The following is a 25,140-nucleotide window of genomic DNA, read 5'->3' as shown; positions in this document are numbered from 1 at the left end:
AAAGCAAAATGTACGAACAGACGAATTAGATGATTGATCTTGACTCAACACCGCAATGAAGAGGCTAGTGAGTTGGTGTCACATCGCATGAAGTGTGTCGCTGGTAAGGCGAGCATCAGCGCTAACCCAGTCGGGTTGTACGAGATCGATCCCACCAATCATACCCATTCAGCGCCTAACACTTCGCGCTGCACGGAAGCCGAAGCGTCTATATCGACATATATACTGTGGTGACTGGCCCAAGACCTCTCGAGAGAAGTACTTGCACCTGTCGAAGCTTCATCACGAACAGCCCCAGTGCGCCAAATCAAAACCGCTGCAACACTCTCAAAATGCCAGCTTTTACCCTATATGGTTCTCGCGGTTCGACAAACACCGATCGTGTTCGCTTGACTCTTGCCGAAGGAGGCTTCACGGACTACGAGCTTGTGCTTGTGGACCTGCAGAAAGGAGAGCAGAAGGTGAGTATACCGCGTTGTTGTTTTACAGAACGACATGACTTGTTGCCTCAGATGCGAGCAAAGATTGTCTAACGCTGACGATTTACCTGAACGGCAGTCCCAAGAACACATGAAGCGTCACCCATGGGGTAAAGTCCCCGCAGTCACCTTCCCCTCCGGCTTCGCTCTCTACGAAAGCCGCGCAATCTGCAAATATCTAGCGAGGAAGTACTCGTTCCCACTTGTGCCGCAGGGCGGCAGCACCGACGACGACATCGAAGCCGCCGCGCTCTTTGACCAAGCAGAATCAACAGAACTACTCTACTTTGCCGATCCCGCGGGTAAAATCGCATTTGAAATGTTTGTCAAGAAGAAGTACGCGGGACAGGCTCCCAACGAAGCCGTCGTGTCAGACGCACTGCGGTCGCTTGAAGCGTTCTTGGACGTGGCGGATCGCCTGCTACAGGATAGAGAGTACATGGCTGGGAATGACTTTTCGCTCGCGGATATCAACTATATTCCATTGATGCAAAGATTGTTTGTGTGCGGGTATGGCGACGTGATACGAAGTCGCAAGGCGGTGGGTGCTTGGTGGGATCGCTGCATGACAAGACCAGCTATACAGAAGATGCTGGCCGCTGATAAGGAAGCTGCGGCTGCAGCTGCAGCTATCCGGTAGATTAGAAGCGATCTAGAGGACAAGCGTCGTATGGACGCCTCAAGACCATCTCGCTGCGGTTTCTAGCTCGCTTGAATGATACGTTTATGCTTCTTTCTGTGTACAAGAACTTAGCGGTGTCGGATGACTTTTTGCACATGTTTCGAAAAGCTCCCGGCGATGGCCGGCCATTGCGCTCCGGAAAATACCTGCGTTGTTAACGAGGCTGTCGATCCGCGAGTTAGTCTGGGATACTGATTGGAAAGCACCAAGTTTGGGAGAGTCGGACGTGGCATTTATGACTCCGGCTTCAACAGGAGTCCTATGTATTTGGATGCTGTATGGGCTCGCTCAATTCAGATAGTCGCCTTGAGCAAGATGTCTACAAGACGTGTCCAACCAATTTCCTCAGCGGCGGCCAATACACCACGCCAGGCAACGATACCGTCAGGTCTGACGAGAACACCACCTGTTGCACCTACTCCGCGATACTGCTGCCATGTCCCATTCACATCGCGCCAACCTCCAGACCCAATGGTGATGATCTGAACCCTCTCATCGGCTATCCTCCCTACATTGCCACTTTCCACGAACAGCGTAAGCTTTTCCAGACTTAGGAGGTCCCGAATGGCCACGGTCTTACCATCACGTTCTAGCCATGCATGCGGGAGATGATGGCCTGGGATCGTAGACATGTAGTACGTGTGATGTACCAGCGTCCCATCCGGGAGCTGCTGCCCACCATGAGTCGCCCCACCTTCAGAATTGATATCTGCAGAAGGATAGAACCAACCGACTTCGTAGCCGGGGGCCTTGAACTCTGTATCCAGCTCTTGCGATGCCGCTTCGATGAGCATGCGCTTGCGTGCATAGTCTGGATGTTTTGGGTCGAAGAAGGACTTTGCGGCTGCGATGTTGGCTTCTGGAGTTTGCTGTGCGTCGACGCCGATTGCGCTGTCGATGTGGCCGGCGTGTGCGCGCATATTTTGGAGACTTGTTTGTCCGACTCGTTTTCCGACTTCTGATCGTTCAATGTAGTACGTGTCGAGTAAAGCGTTGTACTTTTGTTCATCTTTCAGTGCGAGGCACAATTTCCATATAAGATTTTGCGAATCTTGGATTCCAGTGTTCATACCGAGCGCTGTACAGAGTCAGTAATCTGTGATGATGACGCGGGCGCGTTCTAGTCTTACCGCCCCAAGGTGGGATACGATGGGCGCTGTCACCGACGAGGAAGCATCGACCGGTACGCCATTCCGAAGCGTACACGGCGTTCGCAGTCCAATGGGTGAGACTGATCAGCTCGATGTCGAGATCTGGAATACCAATAGTCTTCTTCGCCCGATCTAGTGCTGTCTCTTCGTCGAATATCTGCGGATCGTCTTCGGTGATGGCACAAACGAACATCCATTCTTCGGCCTGCGGGTTCGTCATAGCTTCGGGCCATGGGCCGAGTTGGTAAAGATAGCCTGTTCGTGTGCTGCCTCCCATGGCCGGGTTGGTAAACCAAGTGATGAAATTACGAGCATCGTGGTGAAGCGGTCGAATTGGAGCACGTATGTGCGCGCTGATCATGGTCGTCAAGTTTGCCTCGCCTGCCCAGCTGATTCCAAGCTTGTCAGTAAACTGCCGGCCACCATCGGAGATGATCACGTAGCGAGCTCTGCGTCGAAAGACCTCATTCGTATCCCGGTTTCGGACAGTGACCACGGTGAAATCCTTCTGGTTGTCCACTTCCAACACTTCGTGGTATGAGCGAATGCCCGTCGAATTCAGCTCGATAGCGCGGCGCTTCAGAATGGGTTCCAGACGAATCTGAGGCAAGATGCAGTACTTTGATGGACTGTGCGTGGCGTATTCGGATGCGTATTGGCCACCTCCCCAGGCATCTCTCGAGAAAACTTCCCTGCCCTCGTCGCCGAGAGACGTGTACCATGCTGTTCGTCCCGCGATCTCGGCTGGCGTGGCTTGAGCATATACCTCCTCTTCCACTCCCATTACGCGAAATACTTCCGTCGTTCGCTGGTTAATGCCACATGCCTTGGGATGTATCGATGTGGAAGCGTGCCTCTCGTATAATGTGTGCGCGATTCCTCGGATGGAGAGTAAGATGGAACATGTTAAACCAACGGGCCCGCCGCCGACAATAATGACTGGCTCGACATTTTCTTGTTCATTCTGCGTCATTGTGTTCGTGCGATGGTGGATTTATTACCTCTGGTGGATGCAAAGATAAAAAGATGATAAGAGGCTTGAGAGTACAACGGGCAGGGCCGCGCAAGGAAACTCTTGGCCAGTAATCAGAAATTTGTATCGTGTCTAGACAAATCGCTACCCTCATAAGCAAGTCCTCTCTCTGGTATATGCACTGCGGGGTCGCCTTGGCTTACTCCGCCTTGTGTGGGCCAGCCCTGGACTCGTTTCAAATGCTGAATGCTGCACTCTTCCAAACAGTACCTAGGTAGGATATACTCCCCGAAAAGAACCCGCTGCTCCATATTCTTGGCGTATCTCATGTACGGCAGTAAACGGTACTGAATCAACCTTCCGACGAAGTAGAGTCTGGACTCGCGGCTTCCCCGCACTAGCCCAATCGAAAGGGATTACCCCACAATCGCAAGCGCTCTCCAGGCTGTCAATTCGTCACTCCGTAATATTGTAGAAGTGGATACATCGTTATCATCATGCAAAGATGCCGGATTTGCTGGGATGGGAGGTAGCGTAGAAGTAGTGAGCAGTTGCTCGTCAGGCATTGGTTTTAAACGTGCGGACTCTACCGGACGTGGACAGCTTCTTCTCTGGCGGGTGGCCGACGTTTCAATTTCGCATAGTATCATAATGCTAGCACGGGTCATAATGCATATATTCATGGAGAAAGGTATGAGAAGCTCGTCGCGCGTAGTAGAACTGCGACGTAATCAACCTTTGCTTGCAGCGGCATCCATATGGCCATGCTTGTAAAACGTCTTCCCCTCATAACCGTCTTCGCTTGCAGTCTTCTCAATACGGTCGTAGACACTTTGCTCTAAAGAAACCTGGTCTTTATCGAGGAACAGTTTTGCAAGTCCTACCAAGCGGTGCTCTTGAGATGATGACGATATGACGATACCATCTAGGCGGTCGTATGCCCAAGCAAGAAGCAGTTCCGTTTCCGTGAGATTAGTCTCGTTCGATAACAGTCTTAACTCTTTTAGCAATGCTGGAGCTCCATCATGTGGCAGCTTGCCGGATAGAATAGACAAGAAGCCGTAGTCTACGCTCGTGATCAGCGATGGTATGTAACTTGATCGTCATTGGGCCCAACTCACTCATATGAACTATGCCATGTTTCATCTCGTAGGAACTAAGATCCCGTAGTTTAGGATCGGAGAGTAAGAACGGGTTCATCTCATACTCATTGATCTGCGGCTTGTACTTGATATCAGGAGCATCCATGAGATCTTCGTAGTCCGCAAGTGTCCTGTCTCGCGTGTTATCGAACGCCTTCTCTAACACTTTGCTACGAATTCACCTACCAATTAGACAAGCCGATGATTCTCGCCATCTTCTGATCTTTGAGTTCTTCGAGAACTCTCCATGCTTCTCGGTTGGTCAAATTTCCTGGATGGCCTCTGGGCGGAAAATGAAGTTGCAACAGATCTACATAGCCGTCTAGTCCGAAGCGCTCAATTTCCTTCTTGGTACTCTCCACCATACTCTCCTTGCCTCTACATCCAAGCGCAGCATAGGTGTTGAGTTTTAAACTGAAGAACAAGTCCTTACGGGCGATCCCGGACGCCTTGATGCTTTCTGCCGCGGACTCGTTGTTGGTGTAAATGTCGCCGGTGTTGATATGTCGGAAGCCCGCTTTAAGCGCCTGCGTTACTTCTTTACTACTGTCAGTAGGGAGGGGGTAAGCATGGTTGGGAGCCCATTGCATCAAAGATCCTAGTCCGAAAGCGAACCGCGGAACTGCAATGTTATCAACCAGTATCGTTGTCTTCCTTGGTGCACCCATTGTGGTACAAGTTCGTTGTAAGTGCTTTGGAGGTCTACCTGGCCTTTTTTGGGGGGTAAGGGGGCGCTTTAAAACGTATCCCACCTGCCTCTCAGTAAACCCTAGGTGTTCGGAGATCCACTTCTGTGTGTGGCCGGCTTTATATAGTGTGTGTACCATAAGTCTCTGGTCTCTGTTTAGTTGCTTCCTGTGCTTGGAGGTACTAGGTTCGTCAATATTGGCTGTGAGTGGAGAGAAAGGGCCCATACAACAGGGTGGTGAGACCTAAAAGTGGCTTGCAGATCACTAAGATAGAAGAGGTTTGGTTCCATCCGAAGTGACGCCGAACTTAGCGTCCCCACATACGAAACTTATGCCTGATACCACAGTAAATGAAGACGTTGGAACTTGCAGTCCCGCGCGACAGAATTGCAGCTAATGGTAGACCTATGATGGTCTCGAAGCCCTCGAATTGCCGACAGAGCAAGCGATTGGCGGGGCAAGGAACGCGCAATCCGTCAAGTCGGAGTTCCCCACCGCAACTACAACGCGTACGTGACTCCCACAATCTCCCCCACAAAGACCATTCCCATCTGAACTGCCTGACACCGTAGCTTACTACCGTACGAGGACTTCGTACTAATCAAGTCAATCTTGGATAGCGTCGGCGCGCTCGTGTCTCCCGTGGTCTCTACCTAGGCACCTTGATACTCCATTGCCAGCACGCATACATCGACTGCAGAGCGCCAGTCCTTCACCAAAACATGCTTAGATCTACCTAAAAACATTGCTGCTTTACTTGGCCACTAAATACTATTGATTCTTGATTGTTTGAGTAAATGACTGTCAACCCTCCCGCAAACTCACGAACAATTGCGATCCATAGTAGGGGCCTGTGTGCAACTTATGGCGCCCGACATTGAAGTTGACAAGCTTCTCTTCCAAGCCTTCAAATTCAGGCAAGATGGGAAGATGGCCTTTGATTTCTAGACTCATCGACTCCCCAGCGTCGAACACCATGCCTCCAGGCCAAAGACTGATCTCGAGCTCTACAATCTCACCAGGAAGCAACGGCTGCTTTGAAGTGTGAGGATGATATACATAGGCGGGACCCATGAGCTCTCGGTATTCGTCTTGGCTGATGCCCTCGATAGTTTCTTCAGTCACCTCTCGATGCGACGCACGAAGTCGGCCATTGGGACCGATATAGCGCCTGTAACGAGGCTTTCTTAGCTTTGCAAGAAAAGCTACCATACAGAGTACTCACCAGATGTTTTCTCGGGGTATCTGCTCCACTTTAGTTCCTTCGGGGAGATCTTCCATAGGAATGTTCTGATGCCAAAGGGCTTGACCATCATGATCCAGTTTGCGTATGACGATGTATACATCCTGCCAAAATCAGTGTGAAGAACTGGTTAGGGGTTCTGGAACTTACCATATCGTTATGATCATCTGTAGACATATATAGAGTAGCTTTGGAGATGCCGCAGAGTTCAGTATACCGATCGAATTTGTAACTGAAGGAGAGACCATCATCGGTCTGAGACTCCGCATAATACTCAGCAGAGCTCGAGTCGTTCGGTTTTGACTTGCTCAGAATCCTGGTCTTTGCGTCCAGAAAGAGTGTGTGATAATGGAAGTCCACCGGTGGGTACTCTGATGCTGGACGATTGATCACGGAGGGACGGTTGTAACCGAGCATCGACTGGCGAACTTTGGGTGTCTTCTCCCACCCGTTATCGAGTCCATACATATATTTGTCCAAGAACCTTTGTAGGTCATCGATATTTTCCTCCTGATAGATGTCATGCCATTCCTGCGTGGCTGTCCATCGTAACCTAGTCCCTCCCATGTCAACATGACGAAACTTTGAAGGGTGTTGGAGCATACCATTTCTCTTTCGAGCGACAAAGCTGAAACCCACGAACTGATCCCTCTGTATGTAGACCCGTAGAATAGCTGGCTGTGGCATACATAGGTACTGATATGTTCCAGAGCTTTGGTTTCTTGTCTTCCCAGTAATCATTCCAGAGTCCATATCTGTCGATCATTGCGCCTACGTCTTCTCGCTCATTTGGACCTACAGAAGGGTGTGTCAGCAGAGAAGACCAAAACACACCGGACAGGGAACTGACCGCAAGCCCACGCCATTAGGACGTCCCAGAAAGCATGGTCGGGAATACCACCACGGCAGATAGACTCTCTGTAATAGTCTCCTAAGCCTTCCCAAGGAGCCATACAACAAAGGTGTGGAGGTTTCTCAGCAGCAATGAACCATTGCGTCGTACTGAGCCATGAGTTGCCAGCCATGGCCACTTTTGTGTTGCACCAAGTCTGCTGCGCGATCCACTCAATGCTGTCGTAACCGTCGCGGCCTTCTTGAGTGCCGTAGACATGAAAGTCGCCACCTGACTTGAAACTGCCTCTCGCATCGATATTGACTATCGCATAGCCTCGAGGAATCCATTCAGCCGGATCAGGTGCTTCCCACTTCTCGAGGCCGCTTGTTCGGTTGCGAGGTATACCTACTCTCCAAGGAAACATGTCAAGCTGCTGCATACCAGATCCAGTCTTTCCATACGGACTCCATGGCATGATCGCGGGAACAGGTTGTCGATCTGACGACAAAGGACGGAACACATCGGCCAGAAGCTCGACACCGTCACGAAGAGGGATACGAACATCTTTCTCCCAAATCATGTCTTCGGACAATGGCCGACGACCTTCATCCTTGGTCCATCCCTTCGGGAGAATTCGCCTTTCTGCCTCACCGTACTCCACCCACGTGTTCTTAGGCTCATGGTCTAATGATGTAAAAAGTACCGGAACAGAAAAACGTCCTGAGCGTTCTGACATTACTTAATGCGAATGCGGTGATGGATCGATAGAGTTATTGTCTTTGGAGTTGGGCGTATCTCAGATGCTGTGCTGGGCATTGATTGTTGCCAAAGACCTCACTTTAAACGATCTGATAGAGGACAAATACTATTAACAGTCAAGAAAGGAAGATTTATTCGGGGTCGTAAAGCATACTGTCCTCATGATTTGTACCAATGCTAGCTCAGCTAGGGTCAAAAATGTGATCCATGGTGATTGAGTCGGCTTCCCCACCCCCACAATCGGAAGAAACTGGGGAAACGTAAAGTGGCTGACGTCCGAACCTAGCACGGCCGATACAAAGCCGGCGGTCATATTATCAAGTGATGGCTCACATGAACCGTCGCAGGGTCACGGACATGAGCAGGTCGAATCACGAAACATGGGAAAATACAGTGAAAGCAACTCAATCGATTCCACTATTTGTCTTGGAGGGCTGGCGCATTACCAGCGGCTTGTGATTCTAGCAAAGGTTGCAATGCTGCCGCGAAGCTTGATTTTGAAGCGCTCCTCCCCATGATTCTTGACGACTCTTTATACAATCGCGCCACGCTCCGATCTGCTCCAAGAACGCCTATTCCAGTAACATGAGGCAGGTGGTCATGTTCAAGGTTCAGCCAGTCACCTATCTGGCTAAGATCAGAGGCTTGGTCAACTCTGATCATTGTTCTTCCATGGATCACATCTGCTTGTTCGTTTCGGTCTGTTCTTTGTTCGGCCACAAGCTCGATGTAAGCATGGATATAAAGCGTACAGACGAGCAGAGCGATAGTGTCAACGTGTCGCAGCGTATTGGCGGTGCGAAAATACTGGAACAATTGCGCTGCCTGGTGTATACACTGCCTTGCTTGTCGGATCTGATGATTCAAGATACGTGATAACTCTTTTCGAGCGTTGCTAACACCGGTTTCGGAGGATTGCCAACGAGTGAACGAATACAAGAGTCGCAAAGGAGTGAGATCGAAAATCGTCAGTATGCGGGCGATGATCGGAAAGTCGTCGGAAATAGAGCGGGGTTCTGCCATTGTCGGGAACTGCGATTCACCATACCTGCAAAGCACATCGAGTGCTGCGCGCGAGATGTCCGCCACCGTACCGGAAGTCGACGCTGATCGTGTGGTGTTGGAATTCTCAGTATACAGCATCATTGCTCGCATCAAGTCTTGAGCTGCAGTGCACTGAACAAAAGCAGAAAGTAGCGTTATCAATCGAGCAGAACTGTCGAAGTTGTCCGTCACTTGACCTTGGAGCCCAATACTAGCAAGGGCGACGCACACTGTAGCTTGAGGTCGTGATGGAGCTAACTGCTGCCATTGCTGGAGATCAGCTTCCCAATGTGCTTCAGGTCCCGGTAGAGGAACTTGCAGTTCGGCGATGGTTAGCAGTGGTGGGATCAAGAACAATATCCCTTGTAGGCACTCGGTCACTGGTCTGATCAGCTCATAGACTAGTCATTCAATTCGAATACTCACTCCAGGTGAAATATAGGACTCGACGCTCGGCCTCAATTCGTACCCACTGCGACCAGGGGTCGGGAGGTATTTCGGCAATTTCGTGGCTGTTCAAAACCGAGCCATCTTGTGATAAAAGTTTGCGACAGAGAGTGATAAGCACACTACGATTGAGCTGAAGTCTTATGAACGTCTTACGGCTTCCATCAAACATCATACAGTGCTGGAGCAACAGCAAAGATTGCATGCAAGCTAGTAGGTCTGAATCGAAAAATTCATCGGACTGGTCGCCGTTGTGGTGTTGTCAGCAAGGTATCGCGGCGAGCAAGAGAAGGTACACCCACAGCTTTACCGAATATCCTTGGGCTGAGTTGGCGAAACAACGCCAGGTGTTTGTGCTTTTGAATCGCCTCGGAATTTTGGCAACCTATAAATGCCACAGAGAAGACAACATGCCACCTTTCAGGTGATACCTCGAAAGTTGGTACGTGAAGAACCGGCCAACGTCGGTGAAAGTGTTCGAAGTAGAGTTGTACGTATACGTCAAGATACTGTAGAGATGGAAATGTCTCTACTGTGTGGTTGAAGTCTGATGTAGGCATATCAGCGGTCAGCATCTTCAACATGTGATTACGGGTTTCTCCGTCAACGCGCGGAACATGAGGCACAAATTCAGCAATGAGAGTGTCTTCATCATCCGCCAGGAATTGATCTTGCCTGTTGCTGTTGTTCGATGACAGGTACCCAGGTTCTAATGGAGATGCTAAACTGTCGCTGCTGATGCTTCTTTGCTCAGGCAATAAGAACATCGCGTTTGAGAGATCGTCGCTACCAAAGTAGAATTCCGGTATACCGCCGAATCCATATGCAAACGGTGCATTGACGGGCGCAAGTGACCCTGACAAGAACATTGAAGTTTCTGTTAAAGGCTCTAGTTGAGAACTGAGCAGCGGTCCGTCTGTGTCTGGATATGATGAAACCTGGATACTCGCGATCGAAGTTTGCCTGGGTTCGTCCGCCGCAGATTCAGTGGAGAGGTCGTCCGGCACCATGGTAATGATCTCTTCCTCTTGGGATGATTGCAGAACGGGCGAGGGATCGCATCCTAGCCTGTCGTGGAGAACTCCATGCATACTAGTTGTCTCATCGAGAACCACATCACTCACAGACTCTGACGTTGAAGTGCGGTAAAGGCATCGACGTTTCCTGCTTGCGCAATTGCTGCACACTGTTGTTCCGTTGCCATCACAGCGTTGCTTTCCTTTTGCACACGCTTTGCAGGCGCGTCGGTGTCGATTTGAACTTCTGTGTACCCAGTCTGCCAGCGCGGCAGGACCGTGTATGCTCACATGGCGTTTAAGCGTGTCGCTTTAGGCGAGAGGGATTAGTGGCTCGTCATCGATGGAATACAATGGTACGAGCTCACTTTCGCGGGAATGTTTTCATACAGATGCCGCACTGATGAGGGCGGCTGCCAGTGTGACGGTCTAGGTGACGGCTAAGATGCTCGCGACGTCGAAAAGACAGGTCACAGTGGGGGCATTCATAGTCAGCGGGATTGCCCTTCCCAAAACCAGCATCATCAGCACCGGTCGACATACAGAACGAACAACAAAAGGTGGAAAAGCCACGAGACTTCTTGCGCGACACTGTCGGACTTTGTGGCGGGGGCGGGGAAGAGGACATAAATCGGATCTGGTGTGTGGGGTAAGCCTCGGTCTCGCCTGGTAGAGTTTCTTGGTTCCGGATGAGCCGGTGGTCGCCGTTCGCTCGTTAGCCCACGCAATACCTAGGAGTTCAGATTTAGTGCCGAAACTCCACATTACGGGAAGACACAGCTTGATCGTCGGGATCTATGCAACTGCGGGATCTGCCATCCTCATATCCGGTGAGTTCCAGATGCAGAAGCCACTATGCAACGCACGAATCAATCAGTAGGAACTACCTCCCACTGCCACGTGGTCTATGAATTTGAAATGGCTTCGGTCTGATCGACGTGGAAACACACAGTACTACAGTATAAGCTGTCGTCGCCGTGTGGCGCTTTCTCAGGCCTGCATGTGCACGCGTCGGCAGTTGCAGCGGTAGGCATCATCTAGAGTCTCCTTCCGACTTGCACAACATGATGAAAGCACACAGGGCCAAAGTCTGCTTCTTTCTAATATCATGCTGCATACCTTCGTGGACAATAAAGGCGCTTCAGTCATAGCACAATGGTATGTGAGAGATAACATCAACAGACATCACACGGACTCGCGTTCGCCAGTCACGATTGACAATTTCCAATGCCATAGCGCGGATTTTTCGTCCGGCCATTCGTCTGCCATGGCTGTACTATCCGATCGTTAGCTGCACGTCCCGTGGCGTTCGAGTGCTGTTGGTTGGTAAGATCAAGCACGATCGAACTTTGCGGGGTATAGCTGTTGTGGGGGATATCTGGGGTAAGGTAAATATGCAATATCTATATCTGGTGCCCCTTGCATGCGATGATTTGGCAATGATCTCAGTGCGTCTGTGCCTGAGCTGACACTTCAACTGATCAACATGTCGGATATGCGGAATACTCTCGAGAAGCCAAGCACGGAAGTTGAGCGTCATGAACAAGTCGACATAGTCCCTAAGAACTCAGCCGTCTATGCAAAGGGAGAGGAACAGACGATACACTTGAAGACGGCGATTGCTCTGATAGCAATGGGTGTCTTACAATTCACTACACTGTTAGCATTGGTTGGCCCACCTACAGTGGTAAGCTGAGTTCTATCTCATGGTCGTTATGTCCTTCGATAGACTAACCACTGGACTATAGCTCGACAATATTGCTTCAGCGTTTCCTAATCCGGAGTGGAGGTACTGGATAATCAATGCTTCCACGCTGGTTCAAGCTGCACTCGGTCCTTTCTTCTCCTCGGTTTCAGATGCGTTCCAAATCCGGAAAGGCATAATATTGGGCTTGGTCATATTGGCTATCATCGGTTCGGCTATCATACCAAATTCTGAGTCCATCTACCGAGTTGTCGGTGGGTCAATCATGATTGGTTTCGGACTCACGTCAGCTCCCTTGAGCTACGCTGTTCCTAGTGAGATCGTGCCGCGAAGATGGAGGTCAGGTCAGTCCCCTCTTGGCAACAACTGCAGCTGTACTGTGCTTATAGATTGAGACAGTCTGTCAGGGTTTCATCAACATGTGTGGCACTTTGGGGGCTATCACAGGGCCTCTCGTTAGTAAGTTGGCTTGCTAGGACCATTTCCTACATGGAGGTCTGACAAGCTCTAGTCGGTGCATTTACAAACAACAATCCAACTCAAGGTTGGCGTAACTTCTACGTGAGTTTACACTACTACCGGCATGAGCTATTGGGACCTCGTTGACCGATGATAGTGGCTTCAAACAGGGCTTTGGGCTTTCAGCGCCGTTGGCATCTTGATTGGCTATTCACCGCCGAAGAGGACCATGGACGGATCCACATTCCACTCGAACCTTAGACATATAGATTGGATCGGCTCAGTGATTCTTACTGCAGCTATTACATTATTCTGCGCTGGATTTAACTTTCAGTCCACGTATGGGTGGAGCAGCGGACAATTTCTTGGCCCTCTTATCTCTGGATTCGTGGCTTTTGTTGCTTTTGGTCTCTACGAGACATACGGTACAAAGACAGGCATCATACCACACGAGCTCTTCAATGGCAACCGCAAGTATGGCTGGGCCGTTTTGAACTTCGCAATCTTGTTCTTCATCGAAGGACTCACCTTCTTCGCCATTATAACGTTCTACCCAGCGTTGTAAGTATAGATCTGCTTTCACATTTTAGCATTACTAATGTGAGCTCACATAGGACGAGCGCGCTGTTCACTTCAAACCCGATACAAATAGCCGTCCGCCAACTTCCGTTCTACTGCTTGATCGGTGGGGTCACGTTGATCTATGGCTGGGCAAGCAGCTACTTCAGGGACATCAAGTACAATTTATTCGTGGCATACATCATCTATACTGGCGGCATTGTCGGGCTCGCCACCGTACAGCCTGGACAATCTGCAGTGGCACTTGGCACTATCGCTCTTGCAGGCGTCGGTCTAGCTGGACCCTTGATATTGATCATTACTGGTGTGCAACTTGCGGTGCCGCACCATCTTATCGCAACAGCAACAGCGTTGGTGGTTTCCTGCCGCACCTTGGCTGCATCCATTTTTGTTGCCGCGTATTCGACAGCACTCTCGTCTCGCCTCGGCACATACATTCCCTCGTATATCGCGAGAGCGGTCACTCAGGCAGGACTACCCGCTTCTTCCATAGGGCCCTTTATTGGAGCGTTCTCGAGCCACGATGAAGCCGCACTGGCGCGAATTCCCGGGGCCACACCGGCAGTTCTCGGAGCGGCTGGTGGAGCAATGCAACAGGCCTTTGCCGATGGCGTTCGCGTTGTTTTCATAATTGCCGCTCCGTTTGGGGCTGTTGCTTGTATCCTCTGCTTGTTCCTCCCCAGTTTCAAGGAGGTCATGGATCGAAAGATCGACGCACCACTGGAACATACGAAAAAGCACCATGAAGAGAAGGAGATTACTTGATGGCATCCCTCAGTCTAGACGACGTAGTAGCGCGTTGGAAGCTGCGAAACTGGCGTTTGCGACGGGTTGGAAGATCAAGATCGACACTGTATTTCTAAAGCAAAGCATTATGTCAGACGTCAAGATGGCTGTGCTAGGAAGACGTTATCGGCCCGATAGCGCATTGCGTCAGTGAAGCTACACAAAGTTATTGTGTGGGGTATTGTTGATAGCCCTAAGTAATTGGTGTACGGAAACGATAGTGTCGGTCTTTCGCTCTTATTGCACGTTTCCGACCGAGTTTCTTGCAGTCAAGCGTTGCGCATGTTGTATGCGTTGGAGATGTATGTCGGTCTTTCGCTCTTACCTACACCACCTCGGCCGAGCCTAACGTGCTCACGTTTCGGCCATCATTCGTTGCATACGACACGTAAAACAACGATGGAAGGATACAAACCACTGTATAGGTTTCCTATATATAGAGTGCATGGAGTCTCTCTTCCTACCTACAAGAAGGCTTTTCAACCACTTCCCAAACGACAATATATCATCATTCAACGACAGGAAGTTTAGCAATATAAAAAGTTATGGCGGCACCTGGAGGTCGTTATTTCATCCAGGAGAAGTTGAAAGATTCAGCTGTACATCATGAGAGTTACAAGCAGTTGTGGGAAACGAAGTGGAAACAGCTTGTAAGTCACACATGATCCCTGCTTCACACCATCATGCACTTCAGATATCAGCAAAGTCGTCATTCCAGCACTCATTCCAATCCCAGGCAGAATCTGGGATGTATCCATTCATGTTCAGCACAGCCAAGGACTTTGAGCCGATAGTTGAGGATCTGGTGAAGCGTGACTTCAAACCACCTTATGACTGGGATGAATACGCAAGAGCACATTTTCCACAAGCTGAAAAACTACTTAATGTGGCCAGAAAAGCGGATGCCAAAGGCGAGATTGAAAAGGCAAGCGAATATTATCTCAGAGCCAGTGCGATATACCGTGTTGCGCGCTTCCCTACACTGCGTTCTGACGCGCAAAGAGAGGCGTGGCGCCTACAGAAGGAATGCTGTCTCAAAGGCCTCAGTCTTCGACCGCACCCTATCCTGGAAATCAACGTTCCACACACACACGGCTTACCTATCGAGGGTGACAAGATTCCAATATATTATCTGGTTCCTACTGGAGCTAGCAAGCAAAACCGTGTTCCCTGCCTGATTTTTATAACAGGCCTGGATGCGTATCGAACCGAAGCTGCAATATTCATGGATGCATTCCGCAAATTAGGCATCGCTACCATAGCCATCGAAGTTCCGGGAACTGGAGACTGTCCTGCTTCACGTGCGGACCCGAAATCTCCAGATCGTCTGTATTCAAGCCTTTTTGATTGGATCGCCCAGCAGGACAGCCTTGATATAGACAGGGTCGGAGTATGGTCATACAGTACGGGCGGTTATTACGGAATCCGGATCGCGCACACACATCCTGGAGATCTGATTGGGGTTGTTTCTCAAGGAGGTGGATGTCATCACATATTTGACCCAGAGTGGCTCAACAATGTGAACCATCTCGAGTACCCCATGGACTTAGCAGGTGCATTAGCTGACAAGTTTGGTTATGGAACCGACGTTGAAGCCTTCAAGTTAGAGGCCTCTAAAAAGTTTTCGCTGCTTAAGGGTAAGTTATGACTATACGAAACACACGCAAAACAAACGCTGACTCTGCATCCCCACATAATCAGACGGCACCCTTGACAAACATAATTGCGCACGTCTGCTCTTGGTCAACGGAACGGACGACGAAGTATTTCCTATCGATGACCTTTATCTCGCGCTGCAGCATGGCGCAGCAAAGGAAGCTCGTTTTGAGACCGGTGCTATGCACATGGGAGGAACGCTGAGCTATTATATATCTATCAGGTGGCTACTTGATTTGTTCGAGAAAGACGCCGATCCGGCAGTCGTCTTGCAAGCTTTGTCATTCAAACCTATATACTAAAGCTTACCAAGGAGCTCATTTTCTCTTGCATTGCACTACACTTGCATCCCACTTGACGGTATATATAGTGCTCGAAAGGTAGGGTTGACTTCACCCCTGAGTTCCCAGCGCAGTATACCGAATTCAAGGATATTTGTGATAGAATTTATATCCTTTTCTTCTCCAGGACCTTTCTGTCAGTAATACTATCTTGTTCTCAATGTATGTACGCTGACTGCCAACTACAGTCGGGCCTCAAGTGCACGGACACGGTACGATAACAGCCTTAATTCCGTAAACGCCGCTTTGGGATACAAAACGGGACGATATTACTCCGCAATAATAGTACAACATACCGCGTGGAGAATGTCCGTTGTCGCGTGATGTTGTTCTTTGATGTGCGTATTTGGTCCGTATAGCCTACCAAGGTATTTAGTATGCCAATTCCAAGTTAAAAAAGAGGTAACAGCTCGTTAAACGACCTCGTTATCTCTCCTTCGATACATGTTCAGTACATCATGGCCTCGTGCGACCAGACGATGCTAATTACTGGTGCGAATGACTACGTGGCCGGTCATGTCGTGCGAGAGCTACTGGAAAAAGGCTTCAAAGTTCGAGGCACTGTACAATCCCAAAAAGCCGCATCGCAACTGCGGGATACATTTCCTGACTACATCGACGAACAACTCTATATCTTCCTCGTCACGGACCTTACAGATCTAGACTCCTTCCGCGACACCTTTGATAGCAGCATCACTGAAGTGATCCATACTTCTCTAGATTGTAGCGATAGAGAAAAGATTAGCAAGATCTACATGACGACAGTGTTCAACTGAAGTAGCTTTAGACCTGAAATGCTTCGTTTGTGAAGGATCAAGACTCTCGTGCTCGTTCGCGTTACAACTGTCCTTTCCAGGTCACCAAGTGACTTCCCCCAATAGTCGGAGGTGCAATATCACTCATTTCGTATTGACCCAATTCGTCCCAGAGATATGCTACGCTTCTAGGCTCCATTCGCATCCAGCCAAAGTAACGTTGTCCACCCACCCTTGGGTTCCACGAATTATAGTCCTCTGCACGGTAGTCGGCATCCACACATTTAACAATAGAAGCGGCAGGGTCTGACAGAACCTCGTCGTCGGCGAAAAGGAATATTCGGTGCAAGTTGAAGTCTGCGTTCATTGGTTGGCTACCCTCGCCACTGCTACTGTTATACAACTGGCGAAGTTGATCTATGTCGAGGCCAGCTAGGGCAGGGTCTGAGCGTGCATCGAGACGGAAAAGCGACCACAATTCCTGAAATTTAGGATCTTCTTCTTCTTCTTCAATAGAATCGGTTAAGCTTCTTGCTTCGTCGTGCGCACTAGTCTGGATGGTTTCGAGAAGTCGCTGCCATTGCTGGTCGGAGGAAGGTCCGTATCCGGTGCGGTAAATGGTAAAGCCCCAGTTTCTGTAGCCAACAAAATCATAGTCTGAAGAGATGGAAAGCCCACTCAACCATTGTCGGGCGAGTTCATTCATGGTGGTGGCGCGAAAAAAGTTGATCTGATGCCAAGTGCAATATAGAGGCCCGAACTTGACGAATGTAGTAAGGATGCGGTTGCTTTGATGTGAATAGCTCGAGCGTAGTCCGGCTCAGTGAACTTATAGTTCGGTCAACTACTGCAAATATGTGACGCAACCGAGAGGCACGGGCAGTCGCGTATTGTGCCGGCTCTAAGGATTCACTAAGGATTGGGCGGATGTTGCCTGCGCACGGACAGCGCTGCCAAGTCTGATGAAAACCTTGGAATCCTCGACCCATCGCTTCCTTCGCCTGCTTCACTTCCTCCATTCAGAACAGTGCGCTATGGAAAGTCTTCTGGCGATAGATTATCGCACGAATCACACGCTATCCATGCCTTTACCCGGCGGTACCTTACGACAAGCGGATAAAATAAGCAACGCTTTGTAGTACTCTGACGGCTCATCGCCTTACACGATCCAACTCAACCTAGACACCAAAAAGTTTTTGCATTCCAAAGAACCAAAGCTTGTCTGCGTTACTCAATATACATCCCTATCACTCCTGAGCAGTCTCAATCGCCATATAAGCTAAGCTAGAACACCTCAAATAATGCGATGTATACTTCTATCTATATATTCCAAGTGCAAGATACCCGTACCTCATAGTGCGACATGTTCACTTCGTACTTCTCTAGCTATGTTCAGTGACTTCCACTCTGAATATTCTTGTGATCTTGGTAGGAATTCACATTATTCAGCTTCTGTACGTCCTACACTATAGTTCATTGATTGTGCCTTCATAGCCATGTTTACTATGAAATACACAAAACGCGTTTATACATCAGCTAATATATCATCCAAAGCCTTCTCCCCAATCATAAAGGTCGGCAGGCTAGGTAACTCTCCCGGCTGTACTGGGAAAACAGAACCATCAACAACACGAAGGCTATCGACTCCACGAACACGGAACTTGGAGTCTAGAACTGCTAGCGGGTCATCATCTGAGCCAATCGCACAGGTACCAGTGACGTGGTGTGAATAGACGTTTGTGCGGTGGAATCTAGCCTGAGCGTCGTCGGAGCAAAGAGTGCCAGCGGCACATGGTCGCAACTCGGTGAAAGTGTTGTTGGAAAGTTCTTGAAGCGAAGGGCGAACCGTATTGATGGCTTCTACCATCGATGCGAGATCGTCGTCGTCTCCTTGCGAGAAGAAGCCTAGGTGGATATTGGGCATATCCCGAGGATTGGCGGACTTCAGAGTTACCGAACCATTAATGTTCCTTGGGTGAAGTTGCATGAAACCACATGTGAACTCGTTAGGGTTCCAGCCAGGCATACCAGGCCAGAATCCAATAAATTGCATGGCGCCGCAGTAGAAGTGTATATCTCTGGTCCTTAGCGCTTTCGAGGTTTTCGCGAAGATATCATAGAAGCCGTACACAGTGTTTGCGAAGGTCCCGTAGATAGTTGTCTCGTAGTTGTCGTGCATGTTTATCCCCACGCCGGGAAGATCCTTAACGATAGGAATGTTGAACTTGTTGAGCTCGTCTTTGGGCCCAATGCCACTCAACTTGAGAAGCTGCGGTGTGTTATATACGCCACCAGAGACGATCACTTCCCTGGAGGCAAATGCTTTGCCAGCAACGCCTTGTATATTAGGGTCGTACCTTGGATCAGCAGAATACATGCTTTTGCCTTCGAGAAACTCAACCCCGATGGCTTTAGGTCTCGAGACCTTTGCTCCCTTCCCCTCAGTTTTGGAAAACAATATTCTAGTCGCCAGAGTGTTTAGCTGGACAAATAGTGGGAAGCGCCTTGTGTCAGCCAGTGTTTGGCGGATGTAATTGTTCGGGCTCGACCGAACTCCATGGTCTGAATGGGTGAAAGGCCCGAAAACTCCGACGGTATCATCCCTGTTTGGGGAGTCCTCATTGATATCTCTGGTTACAAGATGCGTCAGATTCCAGGCACCTTCACCCGCAACTGCGTTCTGGTGTCTAAGGGCCAGTTCTGCTGCAGGCGTTGTGTTGTAGGCCCAAGATACATCACCCAGCGAGGTATCGATGTAGCCAGTAAACCCATGGGTAGGATTGCTTCCATTGGCGAGATAGTGACATCTTTCTAGTCTCACGAGATATTGGCGCATGTTCGCTGTACTCCACGAGTCGTCCCCAGTGATATCAACAACGTCTTGCCAGTCAACGTCGGCTGGAAGAGAAATCGACGCAGCATTGTGCATCGTGCAACCTCCAAGAGTTCCTGCTCTTGGGTAGTAGACTCCAAGGCGTTCAGCACCCGCTGGCGGATCCAGTCCAACATAATATTCCCCATTTGCCTGTCTCCAGGTGGTAAACTCAAATCCTTCATCGAATTGGGGCTCGTCGCGACTAACGAAGAAGTCCCAACGAGTTAGGGGATCATTTATAGCAAGTGTGTTGTTCCAAACTGTTGCCGAATTGGAGTTATTCCATTGATCGTCTCCAGCTTCGATGAGCAGAACGGAATGACCGGCCTTGGCGAGATTTGCTGCGAGTGGTCCTCCACCAGGACCAGATCCAATGACGATGTATTCATAAGTGTTGTTTGGCTTGGATTCCGCGGCCTTTGCCAAAATTCCGAAAAGGGGAAGGAGAAGGTGGTAATGCATGATCTTGATCTACTCTGTATATCCAGACTTTCCAAAACGATGATCATGCAGCCGTAACACGAAACAATATAAGTAAGTAATGGTTCAAAGGATATCTTACTGTCGTTTTATACAACTCAGTCTATCGGTGAAAATGTGCCTTGATGTATTCACTACCAAGAGTCCAACGGCGTTAAAGGTCGGCGAAAGCCCGAAACGCGAAGATATGCACTTCGTGTCTTGTTTGTTCGTCCGCTTTTAGTAGGCTTGGTGCATCTCAACTTGGGAAGGGAGGGGGCCGTGTCCCATGTCACAGGGTTCTGCCAGCTAATTACGTGAGTATACGTCGATTCTCATCTTGAATAGATACTTCAATACTACCTTTACTGTTAACACTTTCTATGTAGTCTTCAGTCCGTGTCGATAAATCATTCTAGTTCACGGTTGCAATGTACGTGCGAGCATTCAAAATTTGTGATCAAGCGACCGCAAGCAGAGGCTGACCGGACGAACATGTTGATAAAAAGTGACGATCGTTTGCTGGTGAGAAATTTGTTACTATACACATGTCGTAAAACGGGGGACGGTCTATTCTCTTGGACTAGTTGTTTTTGTTCTTAGGCACGACTAAAAACCCAAGACAACTGCGGCCGTACATCGAAAAAGTTAAAGCGGACATCATGGCATAACTCCGACACTAACGATCATTCGAGCATTTTCGTGGCTGGGCACCCCAGAAACTACTTCGCAATTTGTTAATGTCTTATGTCCGTATCGGGCTTGGCGCAGACCGAACTGCGATCCGGCGAAACTATTACCCGTGAGACGAGAGTCGGCCACTGTTTCGTCCATACCTAGTCACTACAACGCAAATACGGCCCAATAAGCAGATTATGGGCTACTGAACCATCAGCACCTCTAGAAGTCCAATTTTTGTACTCAAGTACAAATGTGGTAGGTTACCTCGTCACGATCTCAGTATCACACGTTGTCCAACAATTGACATCATGAAGCAGCAAATACTTCGACTCCTCCATCTGTTCGCTGCATTTTCTCTTTCTCACAGCGAGTCTGTACTCTTCGAGAATGGCACCATTATATCTTTCAATGAAACGAGCGGTTCCGTAGAAATACTACGCGACCACTCTCTCCTAGTTGTCAACGATACCATTAGCGCAATCTTCCCTACGAACTCAACAAGCTCAATTCCAGCGGAAACTACTCGAATCTCGGTTGAAGGAGACATACTGTCCCCTGGCCATGTCGACACTCATCGCCACGTTTGGCAAACCGCTCACCGCTCTATCGGTGGTACTGGTACACTAGCAGAATATCTCACAAGATGGACGAACACAACAATCGCTGCAAGAATCTACGACACTGAAATATCTTATTTTTCCAGAGCTGGTCGGACTCTGCGAAGCTGTCAATGCAGGAGTTACAACTGTCGTGGATCATGCATCCGGATCTTTCACGAGTGACATTGTCAATGCATACATCCAGGCTACCAAGGACAGTGGTATCAGGAGCATCTTCGCATACAACTTGGGAGGCTACGATACCGTATCTTTCGACGAACAGGTTGAGCATTTTAAAACATTGATGACGGATAAGACTCTGACTGGGAGTACTGTCAGTCTTGGTATCTCGTATGAAAGATGGACTTTTGGTATAGAATCGGAAATACAAGCCATTTCTGCGTTGATGGGGTAAGCGCTTTGTATAACACAGTTCGGGTATTGAACGTTTCTAATCTTTGACAGTGAGGTTGACATTGCTGTGCTCGAGACGCATGCGGTTGGCGGTGTATACGCAACAGAAAACAACCCGTCTGTACTGTCACAGATACAACTGGCCAACGGAACGCACCTTCTGAATACTACGGTGCCCGTCGTGTTCGTACACGGCACATCCCTCACGGCCACAGATTTGACGTTATTGCGCACCTACAATCATTACATGGCGTATGCTCCGGAGTTTGAAATGTCGCACTCCCGAGAGGTGGGCCAACAGCATCTCGCCATGGACCAAGCATCCCTCAGTGTAGGCACACATTATACAAACAGCGGCGATATGATCACCCAAGCAAGGATCTGGCTCCAGAATGTTCGCGAGCGTTTGATGACTCACCTTACCACCGAGGAAGGAATTGTGGCAAAACGCAATCCGATGTCTACCAATCATGGCTTTTTGCTGGCCACAAGGTCCGGAGCTCAAGCTATACGACGCGATGATCTTGGTGTGTTGCGTGTTGGGGCCAAGGCAGACATTGTAGTATACGATGGAAAGGCGCCGGGAATGCTGGGTTGGAGCAATCCTGTCACTGCTGTTCTCTTGCACTCCCACGTAGGACATGTCAAACATGTCCTTGTCAACGGAAAGATTTGGAAAAGAGATGGCCGGATTGTGCACCAAGGGTGTCTGAGCACCAATACAAGCAATATTGAAGAAGGGTTCCTCAAGGCTGCCAAAACGGTCCAGCAATTCTGGAATGAGAATCCAGTGTCACTGGAAGGTGCATTTCTGACGGGTTACAGTTATGGTGGAAGGGATGATATGGACGTTGTTCGAGGCCCAGCGACTGGGTATTGACCTTTTGCGACAATAGACACGGATGAGCCTGAACAGCATTGAAACGCAGTAACATTGGGCCTGCTTTGGTAACAATAATACAGCTTTATACAGTATGGCATAATTACCTGCTAAACAGAAGACTGGGCGACTTATTGAAGGGGTGAAAGAGTTACACGCGGATAAAGATGAGATTACAGTAAGCTAGGTTGTATGATTATATAGATCGGGAATGAAATACGGCTTTTCTAGTAGGTTCGGATTTATGAGACGTATCTCGACATGCTATGAACATAGTATAATTAATCGGATCTTTTATCTGATGTGGACGTACGAGAGCTAGAGGTTGTGAAGAGCATCAGTTCTAGTAGCGCAGATTGATTGTTGCTCCGCACAAGGAAGTAGTCCGTTTACCAAGGTGATTTCTCGCAATGGCGATACAAGGCTGCTTCCACTCTACGTCGCATTCTTGTAAGTTATAATCTAGCCGATGAAACGACCGAGTCCGCCCGGAGGCTTTGGTCGGTCGATTCGATCACTAATGAAACTGACTGAATCGGCAGGTTGAACCGTCCTTTTGTTGACGACACCGATGGGGCCTGAATGAACCTTGCATAAACACCATTCCTTCATCTGAGAATGATGCCAAGCATTTCAAAGCCGCATATCCCCTCAACTGGTACGGTGACCGCAAGGATGGTGATTTTTATGAGACAGGCCACGTACCCATGTGGACTACTCGGTGTCGGCAGTGCTTTTGTGCGAAGGTAAGGATTCTGCGGTATCGGAAGCCTCACTGCGCGAAGCCAAGGAATCCACTAGGCTTAGCGGCCTGCTGCACAAAGCCAAGCTTTCTACTTGATGCATGATTCCTAGAAATCTAGAGAGAAGACTAGGGAGACGCTTACTTGACTGACATCCTTGCGAGCTAACCTCATGAGGTCTACCACTGCACTTGATTCTAAACAAGCTTAAAAGCAAGGGACCTCATTCTATCATTATTTTTACTGTTTCCACTCAGAAATTACTTCTACTCCCAGTTCGATCCTACTATACTGCTAACTTTCTATCATGACTTCCAAAGACCACTCTCCTCACGTGCTCATTCTTGGAGGCGGCATTGGCGGCCTGACACTCGCCCAGGCCCTAAGGAAGAAAGGGATCCCGTTCTCGATCTTCGAACGCGATTCAGAGCAGAACTCGCGCAGCCAAGGATGGTCTATAGGATTACACACCATACTAGACGACCTTAAAGCCAGCATTCCAGACGACATGCCATCCCTAGAGACAGTATTCCATCTTCATCCGCTCAAATTTCCTTCGCAGCTTGCTGTCTACCAGGCACAGGATCCGAGCCGGCGACATGGTGTGACCGATAATGGGTCCGGCAAACTCCTCAGGGCAAATCGTAGGAGACTAAGAGAATTTCTTAGTACTGGTATTCAGGTTGAGTTTGGGAAGCAAGCAGCAGGAATTAAAGAGAATGATCACAGCGTAACAGTTTGTTTCACAGATGGGACTTCAGCCAATGGTGATTTCTTGGTTGGTGCAGATGGCGTGCATAGTATTGGTAAGCCTCACCCACATATCTTGGACACAAATTCGCATTGCTAATAAGAGACATGTTACAGTTCGCCGCCATCTACTCTACCCCAATGAGGACAAGCTTAAGCGACTGCCTATCGCTACTATTATTGGTGAAGTCACACTGAGAAACGAGGATATGGAGCGACAGCTTGAACTTGGCCATTCTTGCTACATTGTTCGCGCAGACGACAACATAACTGGCTCCGGGGATCTGGTCATGTTCGTGGGTGTCAACGATGTCCTCCCTGATGCCAAGTCAGGCCTTTATTACTGGTTTTTGATCTGGCCGGACGAGGCTGCGACCCAAGGATCCCACTGGACTGCTACTGCAAGTCAGCAGGAGCTTTTATCCGCAGCAAGAGCCATGACAAAGAAATTTGCGCCGGATTTCAAGGCCATTATAGAGAAGACGTCTGTCGAAGGGATGAGAGCGCCACCCCTCGTTATGCACGACGTTGAGCTGTCCCCGGAGGATATCAGCTCTGGCAGAGTTGCGTTGTTAGGCGATGCAGCACATTGTATGACGCCTTTCTCGGGTCAAGGAGGTGTCACTGCTATTCGAGATGCACTTGACCTGGCTCGAGCACTCTCACGCGTTGCCGAAGATGGTCTTAGGGGTGCGGATCTAGAAGCCGTTATGGCTAAGTACAGGGACACCATGCTTGAGCGTGGTGTTCGAGCTGTGCAAATATCACGGGACGCAATCACGAAGAGCAATCTGGTCAGGGAGGGTGCGCCTTTTGCTTACGGCCAATGTTCGAAGCCGATACCTCTGGAAAAGATTCGTCTGTGAAAATTACTACAAATTTCGTACTCCAAAGCCTTTTCAAACATGCTTGAAGGCCGTTACTCTATCTCTACTTGCTATTACCTTCTCTATAGCTCTACGTTAGCACATCTCCTTCTTTCGCGGCAGATCTGGCTG

General features: G+C 49.3%; 12 protein-coding genes across 12 annotated transcripts; 6 read left to right on the top strand and 6 right to left on the bottom strand.

Annotated features, from left to right (window-relative positions):
- Positions 1-226: 226 nt before the first annotated feature.
- CC77DRAFT_1015047 (putative glutathione-S-transferase theta, GST) lies at positions 227-1,166 on the top strand. The gene is made up of 2 exons (XM_018523949.1): positions 227-461; positions 559-1,166. Exons 1-2 carry the CDS (start codon positions 333-335, stop codon positions 1,117-1,119), a joined length of 690 nt encoding a protein of 229 aa, XP_018391092.1. The 5' UTR covers positions 227-332; the 3' UTR covers positions 1,120-1,166.
- Positions 1,167-1,454: 288 nt separating this feature from the next.
- CC77DRAFT_1003736 (hypothetical protein) lies at positions 1,455-3,285 on the bottom strand (the record flags this gene model as incomplete). The annotated part of the gene is made up of 2 exons (XM_018523220.1): positions 1,455-2,239; positions 2,292-3,285. 2 exons carry the CDS (start codon positions 3,283-3,285, stop codon positions 1,455-1,457), a joined length of 1,779 nt encoding a protein of 592 aa, XP_018391091.1.
- Positions 3,286-3,941: 656 nt separating this feature from the next.
- Positions 3,942-5,317, bottom strand: CC77DRAFT_1015045 (Aldo/keto reductase). Its single transcript, XM_018523948.1, has 3 exons — positions 4,614-5,317; positions 4,407-4,558; positions 3,942-4,351 (listed from the first exon to the last, which is right to left on the bottom strand). The coding sequence occupies exons 1-3, from the start codon at positions 5,093-5,095 to the stop codon at positions 4,017-4,019; spliced, it is 969 nt and encodes a 322-aa protein (XP_018391090.1). The 5' UTR covers positions 5,096-5,317; the 3' UTR covers positions 3,942-4,016.
- Positions 5,318-5,343: 26 nt separating this feature from the next.
- CC77DRAFT_1051 (hypothetical protein) lies at positions 5,344-5,888 on the top strand. Its single transcript, XM_018527647.1, has 2 exons — positions 5,344-5,625; positions 5,737-5,888. The coding sequence occupies exons 1-2, from the start codon at positions 5,467-5,469 to the stop codon at positions 5,854-5,856; spliced, it is 279 nt and encodes a 92-aa protein (XP_018391089.1). The 5' UTR covers positions 5,344-5,466; the 3' UTR covers positions 5,857-5,888.
- Positions 5,889-5,920: 32 nt separating this feature from the next.
- On the bottom strand, positions 5,921-7,618 carry CC77DRAFT_923686 (alpha/beta-hydrolase; the record flags this gene model as incomplete). Its single annotated transcript, XM_018533753.1, has 5 exons — positions 5,921-6,287; positions 6,342-6,463; positions 6,510-6,912; positions 6,965-7,154; positions 7,210-7,618. The coding sequence occupies 5 exons, from the start codon at positions 7,616-7,618 to the stop codon at positions 5,921-5,923; spliced, it is 1,491 nt and encodes a 496-aa protein (XP_018391088.1).
- Positions 7,619-8,352: 734 nt separating this feature from the next.
- Positions 8,353-11,091, bottom strand: CC77DRAFT_977752 (hypothetical protein; the record flags this gene model as incomplete). The annotated part of the gene is made up of 4 exons (XM_018535977.1): positions 8,353-9,377; positions 9,424-9,685; positions 9,747-10,770; positions 10,829-11,091. 4 exons carry the CDS (start codon positions 11,086-11,088, stop codon positions 8,371-8,373), a joined length of 2,553 nt encoding a protein of 850 aa, XP_018391087.1. The 3' UTR covers positions 8,353-8,370.
- Positions 11,092-11,946: 855 nt separating this feature from the next.
- Positions 11,947-13,968, top strand: CC77DRAFT_1055794 (putative siderophore iron transporter; the record flags this gene model as incomplete). The annotated part of the gene is made up of 6 exons (XM_018527847.1): positions 11,947-12,147; positions 12,209-12,509; positions 12,565-12,624; positions 12,677-12,726; positions 12,782-13,185; positions 13,239-13,968. The coding sequence occupies 6 exons, from the start codon at positions 11,947-11,949 to the stop codon at positions 13,966-13,968; spliced, it is 1,746 nt and encodes a 581-aa protein (XP_018391086.1).
- A 440-nt stretch (positions 13,969-14,408) lies between these two features.
- CC77DRAFT_1036485 (alpha/beta-hydrolase) lies at positions 14,409-16,057 on the top strand. Its single transcript, XM_018527019.1, has 3 exons — positions 14,409-14,639; positions 14,726-15,626; positions 15,691-16,057. The coding sequence occupies exons 1-3, from the start codon at positions 14,535-14,537 to the stop codon at positions 15,945-15,947; spliced, it is 1,263 nt and encodes a 420-aa protein (XP_018391085.1). The 5' UTR covers positions 14,409-14,534; the 3' UTR covers positions 15,948-16,057.
- Positions 16,058-16,675: 618 nt separating this feature from the next.
- Positions 16,676-17,615, bottom strand: CC77DRAFT_1015041 (hypothetical protein). Its single transcript, XM_018523947.1, has one exon. It carries the CDS (start codon positions 17,445-17,447, stop codon positions 16,824-16,826), a length of 624 nt encoding a protein of 207 aa, XP_018391084.1. The 5' UTR covers positions 17,448-17,615; the 3' UTR covers positions 16,676-16,823.
- Positions 17,616-18,266: 651 nt separating this feature from the next.
- Positions 18,267-20,078, bottom strand: CC77DRAFT_1068159 (alcohol oxidase; the record flags this gene model as incomplete). The annotated part of the gene is made up of 1 exon (XM_018529076.1): positions 18,267-20,078. The coding sequence occupies one exon, from the start codon at positions 20,076-20,078 to the stop codon at positions 18,267-18,269; it is 1,812 nt and encodes a 603-aa protein (XP_018391083.1).
- A 986-nt stretch (positions 20,079-21,064) lies between these two features.
- CC77DRAFT_1003729 (amidohydrolase) lies at positions 21,065-22,649 on the top strand (the record flags this gene model as incomplete). Its single annotated transcript, XM_018523219.1, has 3 exons — positions 21,065-21,374; positions 21,460-21,766; positions 21,821-22,649. 3 exons carry the CDS (start codon positions 21,065-21,067, stop codon positions 22,647-22,649), a joined length of 1,446 nt encoding a protein of 481 aa, XP_018391082.1.
- Positions 22,650-23,699: 1,050 nt separating this feature from the next.
- CC77DRAFT_1055789 (putative monooxygenase) lies at positions 23,700-25,008 on the top strand (the record flags this gene model as incomplete). Its single annotated transcript, XM_018527846.1, has 2 exons — positions 23,700-24,198; positions 24,260-25,008. 2 exons carry the CDS (start codon positions 23,700-23,702, stop codon positions 25,006-25,008), a joined length of 1,248 nt encoding a protein of 415 aa, XP_018391081.1.
- Positions 25,009-25,140: the final 132 nt, after the last annotated feature.

Source organism: Alternaria alternata (genome assembly GCF_001642055.1).
Source record: "Alternaria alternata strain SRC1lrK2f unplaced genomic scaffold CC77scaffold_1, whole genome shotgun sequence".
Classification (NCBI taxonomy): domain Eukaryota; kingdom Fungi; phylum Ascomycota; class Dothideomycetes; order Pleosporales; family Pleosporaceae; genus Alternaria; species Alternaria alternata.
This window is presented reverse-complemented; position numbering and strand designations above follow the sequence as displayed.

Coding starts and splice junctions, on each gene's coding strand:
- CC77DRAFT_1015047 (XM_018523949.1), top strand. CDS start 333: ATGCCAGCTTTTACCCTATATGGTTCTCGCGGTTCGACAAACACCGAT. Junction 462..558: donor TGCAGAAAGGAGAGCAGAAG/GTGAGTATACCG, acceptor CCTGAACGGCAG/TCCCAAGAACACATGAAGCG.
- CC77DRAFT_1015045 (XM_018523948.1), bottom strand. CDS start 5,095: ATGGGTGCACCAAGGAAGACAACGATACTGGTTGATAACATTGCAGTT. Junction 4,559..4,613: donor ATCATCGGCTTGTCTAATTG/GTAGGTGAATTC, acceptor CACGCGAGACAG/GACACTTGCGGACTACGAAG. Junction 4,352..4,406: donor ACATGGCATAGTTCATATGA/GTGAGTTGGGCC, acceptor TCACGAGCGTAG/ACTACGGCTTCTTGTCTATT.
- CC77DRAFT_1051 (XM_018527647.1), top strand. CDS start 5,467: ATGAAGACGTTGGAACTTGCAGTCCCGCGCGACAGAATTGCAGCTAAT. Junction 5,626..5,736: donor CCCCACCGCAACTACAACGC/GTACGTGACTCC, acceptor AATCTTGGATAG/CGTCGGCGCGCTCGTGTCTC.
- CC77DRAFT_1036485 (XM_018527019.1), top strand. CDS start 14,535: ATGGCGGCACCTGGAGGTCGTTATTTCATCCAGGAGAAGTTGAAAGAT. Junction 14,640..14,725: donor AAACGAAGTGGAAACAGCTT/GTAAGTCACACA, acceptor TTCCAATCCCAG/GCAGAATCTGGGATGTATCC. Junction 15,627..15,690: donor AAAGTTTTCGCTGCTTAAGG/GTAAGTTATGAC, acceptor CCACATAATCAG/ACGGCACCCTTGACAAACAT.
- CC77DRAFT_1015041 (XM_018523947.1), bottom strand. CDS start 17,447: ATGAATGAACTCGCCCGACAATGGTTGAGTGGGCTTTCCATCTCTTCA.